Raw genomic sequence first — 10,806 nt, forward strand, 5'->3', positions numbered from 1 at the left:
ATGGCTTCACAACATCTCTAAAACGTGAACTCTCCCCACCACACACCTTCCGTACCGAGCGCCCCTAGCAACCACCAGCGATTAAAAGCGGAAGAACGGACCTTTGTCCCGCCCTCTCTGGAACTACCAAGGCCGGGCGGGGGAAGCGCGTTGGCCCAGTCACCTCGGCGGGAACTCCGACCAACCAATAGAAGGCAGGTACAGAAGGGCGGGCTGAAGGGGTTGCGAGCGCACGCGCAGTTGGTAACGGAGACTTGGCTGTGTGGCGGTGTGGGTGAGTTGGGTGCAGGTGGACTCGTCTTGGCCCTCAGACTCCCCGAGTGGCCGCTGCCGCTTTCTCCTGCCCTTACCATGTTTCTCACCCGGTCTGAGTACGACAGGTCTGTGTGGCTGGGGGAAATGGGGTGGGAGTTACGGGTCGGCGGGCCCAGGGCCCGGTCTGGGCCTGGGTTCTGCCGTGTCATGGGGGCGCCCCAGGATCCCAAGTCTGGCCCGGTCCGGGGATCTCTCGCCTTCCCCAGCCGCCCGTTGTGATTCCTCAGGCTAGAGTTGCGCCTGTCGGCCGCACTTGTCCTACCGCTGAGTCACTGCTGGCTCCTAAGTCGGTGCGGAAGCGTGAAGCTCCGCTTTGTGCTTGGGGAAAGAAGGCTGGTGCGCCGGGACTCCGACCTTTAACCTGGGAAAGGCCAGGAGTCACCCCTTCTCCTCTTCATCTTTTTGTGCTGAGTGTGACTGCCTTTTTAACAATGTAAACGTGTGCCTGGAAGAAAAAGCAATTAGAGATCACTTAATGGGTTTGATCATTTCAGCTCCCTTTTCCTTCTAGGAGGACAACCTCGTTTTCCGTTTCTTAGCTGTGGGAATAGAGCAGCCATTCCTTTGATTGAGATGTAATGGGGCGTGATGTGATGTAGTTTCTGCAGAAGCGCGAAGGAAGTCTCAGCTTTGCCCAGATATAGTGTATGGAGTCTGATTTTATGGGAACTGGAGTTTAGAGTGTTCTCAAGAGTTTTGTCATCATGCTGATTCAACTAGACCCAGGCTTTTCTGACTTTTTAAACAGTTTAAAGCAAGCTACTTAAATGTGTGTTGAAGCCAGATCTGTCTTTGAAATCAAAGCTGTGAGATTGTTGTATTTGTATAAAACAAAAAATCTTTCAGAGCTTGGAAATGTTAAGTAATATTAAATTGTACATACTTATGCTGTAGACATTTTTACTTTCAGTTTCTGTTTTGATCAGTTACGTTTCACATAGCTATCGTTTTTTTTTTTATTTTAAAGCCAGGAAAGGCAGATGTTTTCTTTGTACTAGATGGCTTGAGAAGCTGCATTTCTTGTCAAGTATATGTTGAACCTGTCGAAAGTTTTATCAGTTAGAACTACCACTTTAAGAAAAAAATCCTTTTACTGACTCATAGAAGATGTATGTGAAGTTTTAAAACTGACTCCTTTTCCTACTGTCCTATAGAATGACTTTGTTAGTCAATATTTAGCTTCCAGAGCATTGAAGAGAATCATCTTTGGGTGATATAATTTTGAGTAAGGGGTGTGTATGATGGAAATTGTTATTCTTGTCAGCAAGCCTTTTTTAAGGTTTTTGTGATCATTTACTTAACATCTTTATTAAGTGCTTTGTGTTACTCTTTTTTTTTTTTTTTTTTTTTTTTTTGCGGTACGCGGGCCTCTCACTGTTTTGGCCTCTCCCGTTGCGGAGCACAGGCTCCGCAGCCATGGCTCACGGGCCCGGCCGCTCCACGGCATGTGGGATCTTCCCGGACCGGGGCACGAACCCGTGTCCCCTGCATCGGCAGGCGGACTCTCAACCACTGCGCCACCAGGGAAGCCCTGTGTTACTCATTTTTGTATCTTCCTAAAGAATGCCTAAAACAGTCCTTTTTTATTCACTTAGCTAAAGTACTTGAATGCTTGTCATATGGCAGTGAACAATATCATGATCCTTTTTCTCATATGGGAGACTGTCTTTTAAAGAACTATTTACAAATGTATCTATAGTATAATTCAGAAATATGTTCATGTCATTAGAGAAGCTCAAATCAACACTATGGGAGTTTGATGAGAGAGATTGCATTCAATATTAGGGTATTATGGAAAACTTCAAAAGGAGCTGATATTTAAACTGAGCCTTAGGGACTTCCCTGGTGATTCAGTGGCTAAGACTCCACGCTCCCAATGCAGGGGGCCCGGGTTCGACCCCTGGTCAGGGAACTAGATCCCACAAGCATGCCGCAACTAAGATCCCGCATTTGGCAATGAAGATCCCACTTGCTGCAGATAAGACCAAGCACAGCCTAAATAAATAAATAAATAAATAAATTTTTAAAAACATAAATAAACTGAGTCTTAGATGTAAGGTTTTAATAAATATGGAGAGTGAGAGTGAATAGTTTTGAGGCAGAGAATATAGGATGAGCAAAGGAGGGGCAGTGGGAAAGCATACATTGTTCGTGTTTGCGAAAATTCTAGTCTGCTGGCACATATGATACACATGGGAATGGGGGAGATCTGGGAAAACACTATGGGGCTAGATACTGGATGGTTTTTAATATGAGGTTGAGAAGTTTGGGTCTTATTTTGTAGGCATCTGTGTGGCATAAATTATCATTTTAAGAAGTTACATAATCATAATTGTGTTGTATAGAGATTAATTGACTGAATTAGAGGAAAGAGAATCAAAACCAGTTAGGAGGCTATTAAAATACTTAGGTGAAAGGTAATGAGGGCATTGAGAATGGAAGGGAGTGTTGAGTTACTGTGGGGGGGGACTGATTTGAATTGGTATGACTTGGCATATGGTTAATTATAGGAAAAGGGGAGGAGTGAGTCAGATCATTCAGAACTTTATAGTTTGGGGAACTGGGAGATGCCAGGTGTTTTAAAATAAAAATGAAGTAGGAATGGCAGGAGATGTAGCTGATTTTGCAAGGATGACTGGATATTTCAGACTGGAAAATGTCAAGTGTTTGGTTCTAATGGGATATCCAAATGGAAATGCTCAGGAGGCTTTCAGATTAATCAGGAAAGAGGTCAAACTGGTAATAGAGATTTGGAAGTAGTTAGTGCTTGACATAAATGAAATAACCCGGAGAAAGTTTGAAAACAGGGCCAAGAGCAGAGCCCACATTAGGGAAGGCTTAGTAATACCTCAACAGGATGAAGTTCCTGAATTAGGGTGAAAATACTGTATTCGTATTCACATAGTACTTTACACTTTACAAAGTGCTTTCATAATCTGTGCAATTCATTACCAATTGTATTATGACAGAGGCAGGATAGATATATAGTTTTTTCATTTGAGCCAATTAAAGTTAGTAAGTGGCAGAACTAGAATTTAATCCCAGGTCTTCTGCCCTCGGACTTTCCTCTCAGTGATTTTTAAAAGCTGTTTCTTAGAGTCCTAAATTTCCTTTTAAATGACATTAGGGATAGTACCTCTAGGGAAAATGGGAGGCTGGAATGGTGAGATTCTCTCTTGACTCCTGATAGTTGAAAGCTTGGTCTTAGATTGCCTAAATTCTCATTCCAGTTCTGCCTCTTATATGCTGAGTGACTTTGGGCAAATTACTCAACCTCTTTGTGTCTCAACTCCCTCATCTGTAAAATAGTATCTGCTTTAGAATACTATTTCATGGGATTGTTTTGAGAATTAAGTGTGTTGTCATTTAAAGGTTTGTAACAGTGCCAGGCATATAGTACATATTCAGTACATGTCAACTTGTATTATTATCTGTTTTATATTTGGGATATATATATATAATATTTCTTTTAAAAAAAAGTTTTTGATAAAACAAATTTGAAAACACTGCTCTATATCATCTTACACATTATAAACTCCAGACTCCATAAACCAAGGAGCACAACTATTTTCATTCATTTGTTCAAATATTCTTAAAGTGTCCATTGTATGTGGAAAGCTTTTATAGCTAAGACCCTGATGCCTCTTCTCCAAAGGGATTTCTAACAGATGAGCAAGGAAAGGTTGGGAATTGTTTAAGGGAGAAGAGCAGTCTGGCATGTATAATGTATTGAGTGAATTAACTAGGTTAGGCTTTAGGAACTACAACAGATCTCAGTCTGCTGTTCAGATAACAATACTAATTCATACAAATAAATAGAGAAATGTCCCTGTGGCTGACTTTTACTAAAAAGTAAGATATTAACATCAAATTCACGTAATGGGAAGAGGATAAGGATAAATGCACATTTTCTTAGGAATTGCCTGATAGTTTGGGGGCATGAATTTACCAAAGGGATTCCAAATTGATTCAGGATTGAGGCAGAAAGTCACCTGCTTTCATTTGATCAGTTTGAAGATATTATGGGAGTGGGGCAGAGGTATTCTATGTATAGGTTCCATTTTCTTGAAAAAGTGTTAATGTACCAAAAAATAGCTACAGATTGTTGTGGGTAAAGGAGCATAAAGACAGTGTGCACATCTTGTAGCCATCTGAGCTAGATGTCAAGGAACTTGACTTTAGTGTCTCTACGCTTATTTTTTTTCTGACAATTTTAATACCTTTTTCTTTTTCTTTTTTTTTTTAATTATAGGGGTGTGAATACTTTTTCTCCTGAAGGAAGATTATTTCAAGTGGAATATGCCATTGAGGCTATCAAGGTACAGTCTCAAGTGGGGTAGTTTTTGAAATTTCATGGCAACTTAGTACTTTGCTGGCAGAACATTTGGAGTAAATGTGTTTTAGCTGTTCCTTTAGAAAATGTTCTTTATCTCCCTTTAATCAACTACAGTTAACCTTCTTTTTAATTTTATTTTTTTATTGAAGTATAGTTGATTTACAGTGTTGGGCACAATTAACCATTTGTATAACAATTTCAATCCCATTCCTAACAACTACTTTGGAACTTTTTAAACAAATAACTGCTTCATAGTTATGTAAGTAGCTTTTTCTTAGTGGGGTTGGAAGGACATGTTTGTGTTTATAAACTTCTTGGCTATAAAGAAAGGGGTCTAGAATTCCTGAGTTAGCACCTGGGAGATATTTTATCATCTTGAACAAATCATTTAACTGATCACCTGTATTCTTGTTGGTAAATTTGTCAATTTGTACTAGACATTTTTGGGTCTGAATAAGAGATGTGTCCTGTAATCTAACAACAAAATCGAATAGTTCAAACCAGTATTCAAAAAATTAGTTAGAAAGTAAGCTATTTATACTTAAAGTTAGTTATGTGGGATCTTCTATTTGTTGGATTATGGATAATCTGAATTCTGCTTTAGACCTAAATTAGGTTGCTTAGGATAAGGTCCAGGCATCAGTATTTTTAAGGACTACCTCAGTGATTCTTAGTGTCTAGCAAGGGTTGAGTATCACTGATCTAGTCCAACTCTTCACTCTGTTTCAATCACCTCTACATCCCCAAACAGCTTCTGTTTTTATAGATCTAGTGACAGAATATTTTCTCAGTAGATAGCTCATTCTGTTTGGAAACAGTTCATAATGGTTTAGAAATTTATCCTTATATTGACTTGAAAGTCTAGCTTCCTGAAGTTCCTTCAGTTGGCCCTAGTTTTGCCCTTGAACCATACAGGATGTTTAAACCTCTTCCATAAGACAATTCCTCACATATTTGAAGAGAACTATTGTGTTTCCCTCTAAGTTACCTCTTCTAGAAAGAGTGTATTGGGGGAAATAGTTGTATGAGAATCTGGAAAGGGCAAAGAAGATTCTTAGTTGAAGACATAGAAGTGAAGGTGGAAGCATTGTAGTAGATAGTGGGCAGAAAACGATGGGCCAGCTACAAAAAGTGCCTGTTTTCTATTTCTAATCATCTGTGCCCTATATTTAAACCATATGTTACTATGAAATCTGAGATTATCACAATTCCAAGTTGTAGCATTTATTTTGAGCCTCAGCTAAGATAATAGTTCTATCCAGATGTGCAAGTGAAGAGTAATTTTCAGTTTTTTTGGTTCTCCTTAAGCCCCTTAGTGCTAGTAATTCCACGTTGCTTAGAGATAACAAGATGGTATCTGATCTCTGTAGCCCTAGTTTGAGCTAGGATGGAGTAGTGCCATTAATGTATGCTGCTTAACCTGTGTAAAAATTCATACTCTTGGGCGTTGAAACAACCTTGTTGTTGTCTTGGCAAGTTAGCCAATGTGAAAGCAATTTGATAACTATAAGGATTTAGTAGTATGAAAGGAGCTGGAGAAATGACTAAAAATGGCTGACAAATAGAAATTATCACGTAGAGGTGCTGTATGGATGGCATGGGTGAGATATAGCCAGCTGAGGTGGGGGCAAAGTGCCTTTTAGAGTAGGTTTGGGGGAAGAAATGGAAATCTGTTTCAGTATCAAAATTATTGTATTATTCTGAGCATCTGGACATTGGTTACTATGCTAGTGAATTATATTAAATAAATAATACATAGTCAGTTCAAATGTTCCCTTTCTTCCCTTCTCCGTCTCCCCAGTCCCAACCCAGGGTGGGGGTGGAATTTAGTCAGAATCGTAATATTGAAATGTCTGGGGATAAATGTAATGTACAAGAGAAAATTATCTTGATTTTGATATATTTTGTAAAATAGCCTGTCTCAAAATATTGACCCTTTTTTGGAGTAGAAGCATAGAAATCTATTTTTTAATTAATTGATTGATTGATTTTTGACTGCATTGGGTCTTTGTTGCTGCGCACGGGCTTTCTCTAGTTGCGGCGAGCGGGGACTACTCTTCGTTGTGGTGCTCATTCTCTAGGTGCGCGGGTTTCAGTAGTTGTGGCACATGGGCTCAGTAGTTGTGGCTCGCGGGCTCTAGAGCGCAGGCTCAGTAGTTGTGGCTCATTGGCTTAGTTGCTCCACGGCATGTGGGATCTTCCCAGACCAGGGCTCAAACCCGTGTCCCCTGCACTGACAGGCGGATTCTTAACCACCGCACCTCCAGGGAAGTCCTAGAAAGCTATTTAAGTTGGAGGCCAAATTGAACAAGTTGAAAATTTTTTCTTGTGCTGTGAGAACTTCCTCCACAAAATAATTACAGGGACTATTGACATTTTAGAACGGATAATTCTTTGTTGTGGTGGACAGATCTGTGCATTGTAGGCTGTTTAGCAGCATCCCTGGCCTCTACCCATTAGATGCCAATAGCACTCACTCCTTCAGTTGTGACAGCCAGAAATGTCTCCAGACTTTGTCAGTTGTCCCCTAGGGGGTAAAATGGCTCCCGGTTGAGAATAACTCTGCTAGATAAAATTTTAAGGTAGGTATGAGGACTTCCCTGGTGGCTCATTGGTTAAGAATCCGCCTGCCAATGCAGGGGACACGGGTTCGAGCCCTGGTCCGGGAAGATCCCACATGCCACAGAGCAACTAAGCCCGTGAGCCACAACTACTGAGCCTGCAAGTCACAAGTACTGAAGCCCACGTGCCACAACTACTGAAGCCCATGCACCTAGAGCCCATGATCCATAGCAAGAGAAGCCACTGCAATGAGAAGCCCACGCACTGCAACGAAGAGTAGCCCCCGTTCGCCGCAACTAGAGAAAGCCCGCACGCAGCAACGAAGACCCAATGCAGCAATAAATAAATAAATGAATGAATGAATAAAATTTTTAAAAAGTAGGCATGGGGCTTCCCTGGTGGCGCAGTGGTTGCGCGTCCGCCTGCCGATGCAGGGGAACCGGCTTCGCGCCCCGGTCTGGGAGGATCCCACATGCCGCGGAGCGGCTGGGCCCGTGAGCCATGGCCGCTGGGCCTGCGCGTCCGGAGCCTGTGCTCCGCAACGGGAGAGGCCGCAGCAGAGGGAGGCCCGCATACCACAAAAAAAAAAAAAAAAGTAGGCATGAATTCTGTTCTGCTCTGTTCAGTTGGAGATTCAAGATCAATACACTATACATAAAACAATTAGAGGACAACTAAGTGCCAAATTAAATTCTCTGACAATGGTTTCGACTTTTTTATTTTACAGTTGACCCTTGAACAGGGCAAGGGTTAAGGACACCGACCTTCCAAGCAGTCTAAAATTGCCCTATAATCTGTTAATATAGTTGGCCCTCCATATCTGTGGTTCCTCATTCACCCATTCAACCAACCACAGATCAGTACTGTTGTATTACTGTTGAAAAAGAAAATCCACATGTAAGTGGACCTGCGCAGTTCAAACTTGTATTGTTCAAGGGTCAACTGTATTTTTAAGGCATATGTGCGTGTAGTTTTAGTCAGAAGGTAAAATAGTTTTATAAACCTTGTAACAAAAGCAGAAATCCCTGAGCCTGCCCCTCTTTATCTTCAGCTTCTCAGGTGCAACATTTTAAAGTCTTCTAGCTAATTTTCTTGGCATTTACTTCCATATCTCTAAGATAGGAACACAGACTTACATTTTTTTCACCTAGGTATTATCCACAGACTTTTCATTATGAAGGATGATGATTTCTGCCCCCAGTGACACACAGATATACAGTTTCCTACTGGGGTAGAGATAGGGCAACCCTCTCAATGTATATCATATCTATCATAATTTTGTTAGATCATTAGTCAACATTTCTATTGGTAAGACTATGTAAATGCTTTTCATACCTGAGCCGTTTTTCTGTTTCTGCACAATAGAGTTTTCCTGGGAGTTTATAATTCTCTTTAAAAAATTTGCCTAATTTAGTATGTAAATATCAATAATTCATCCCCAAGGTCTCTCCAAGTTATGTATATCCTCTCAAAACACTCAGGTACATTAAGTATCCTGTAAAAGATTCTTAAAGAAATCTTTGAGACTTTGACTAGCTCTAATCTGGACTGGCTCTCTGGGCCTGCTGCACAGCTGTATACTTAGGATCTTCTATCATCATCATCCTAGGAACTTTCTTTAACTCCCTCTTGCATTAGATTGCCAGTCATTTTCTTTTTTGATGTATTCCTTCAATTTGGTAGAACCCATTCTCCAATGATTTCATAAGAAAGTGTTTTCAATTTCCAAGCTTTTTTGTTTTTTTTTTCCTTTTTCTTATTAGTGTCCTGTTCTTGTTTTATGGATGAAAATACCTTTTTCAAGGACAAAAAAAAATTTTTTTCTTTAGATTTCTTTTTCCCCTTGAACAAGCTAGATTCTTTAGAGATATATATTTTTAAACTGCAGATCTTTACCCATTAGTGGGCACTGAATCAATTTAGTAGGTCATGGGAGCATTTCTTTTTGACATGGACTGGAGCAGTAGATCTCAGAATGCTTTGTTCATAGTATTGGTGAGTGTTTTCTTTTCTTCATGAAACTTTGTTTCTATTATATTTATTTCTTTGTATCTGTGTATTTTGGTCATGATATAAAGTATATTTCTTAATGTAGATTTGGGTCAGAAAATTTGAAAACTACTGCTCTAGATAAAACTGCCTCTTCTCATTTCATGCCTGGAAGGTGTTTCTGCCTGCTCGCTTCTGAGAGCTGAGCAAAGAAAGAAGGCTGGGGTTCTGAACATTAAACTTGTTGATTTTTACTTAATTCCCCTGTTTTCCTGTAGTACTCTGCCTTCGATGGTGGCATCCCCCAATCTAGAGACCCTCTGTTTTACTCTCTCCAGAGTCTTCTACAGGATTGGGAGTGGGGGCCATCATCTAGCTTTACAACGTAGGGTAAGAGATCTGGAAATCTGTCTCTTAAGCAAACGTTGAACTAATTTTATAATTTTTAGCTGTTCCGTTTCTATTTCCAGAGGTCCTTATTGCCACCATTCCCTTTTTGCGGGGGTCCTATGATAGAAATCAGGTTGTTTCTTGACTTTCTTTACTACTGGCTTAGGATTTGGATTTCTCAGTTTTGCTAAGTAAGTAATCACTAACCCATGTTCTTTCTTTAAAATTTTGTGTCTGTGTCTTTGTCCATTCTCTTTGTCCTAGTGGATTTATCTAGTCCCCGCTTAAGCCTTTTAATCTCCTATTCTCAGGCTTGGAGAAGGAGTAGAGCTAATGTATGTATTCAGTCTACACCTTTACTTAGAAGTAAGAGCGCTCATTTTTTACATAAAATTCTTTGACATTTTATCTCTTGTAGTTATGCATGTACCATTAAGAAAATATACAGTGAAAAGCAGGTATATATATTTAATAACACTTCTAAATAAAGTCACAACTTTACACATTTGAAAAATAATACGTATATGTATGAGACATGATCATTCAGTCTGCATGCGTTTTAAGCATGTTATGCACAATGATTTATGAAATTCTTTGGAATACTTTGCAATAACAGACTCCAGGAATCTGATGCTCACACTGATAGTCATTGCTTTGTAGAACTAAATAAATATAGTGATTTACTGTAAGTAAATATAGTGATTATTTAGAGGAGAGAGCACGTATAGTCATGGAAGGCTTTATGAATGATGGGTGGAATTTGGATAGGCAAAGGGAGGAGCGTATTCCAGGTGTGACGGCATGGGCAGAACAAGGGTAGCGGATAATATGGCATGAGAAAATGGATTTGGCTATACCTGAGGGATTTTGCTGGAGAATGATAAATAATAAAGTTGGAAGAGTAAAGTAGGATTAGGTTTTGAGGACTCTGGAAGCTTACTTGGATTTTATGTTACAGGCAGTATAGAGAGATATTACTTCTTTAGAGAAGGAGAAGTATAATGAAAATAGCATTTTATTATATCAGTCAGGCCATAACATGAAAGATACATTGGCAGAGAGAGATTAAAGATGGGGAGGGCTTCCCTGGTGGCGCAGTGGTTGAGAGTCCGCCTGCCGATGCAGGGGACACGGGTTCGTGCCCCGGTCCGGGAAGATCCCACATGCCGCGGAGCCTGCGCGTCCGGAGCCTGTGCTCCGCAACGGGAGAGGCC

The 10,806-nt window shown here is 40.4% G+C and overlaps 1 protein-coding gene across 2 annotated transcripts in view; it reads left to right on the forward strand.

The window, feature by feature from the left end:
- The first annotated feature begins 231 nt into the window (after positions 1–231).
- Positions 232–10,806, forward strand: part of PSMA5 (proteasome 20S subunit alpha 5) — a 24,314-nt gene continuing 13,739 nt past the window's right edge. For both annotated transcript variants that reach the window (XM_007106467.4, XM_028489037.2), the window contains exons 1-2: positions 232–380; positions 4,568–4,634. In XM_007106467.4, the coding sequence (XP_007106529.1) occupies positions 352–380; positions 4,568–4,634 (96 nt within the window). In that variant the 5' untranslated portion in view covers positions 232–351. The remainder of the gene's footprint in view (positions 381–4,567; positions 4,635–10,806) is intronic.

This window comes from Physeter macrocephalus, chromosome 4 (genome assembly GCF_002837175.3).
Source record: "Physeter macrocephalus isolate SW-GA chromosome 4, ASM283717v5, whole genome shotgun sequence".
Lineage (NCBI taxonomy): Eukaryota > Metazoa > Chordata > Mammalia > Artiodactyla > Physeteridae > Physeter > Physeter macrocephalus.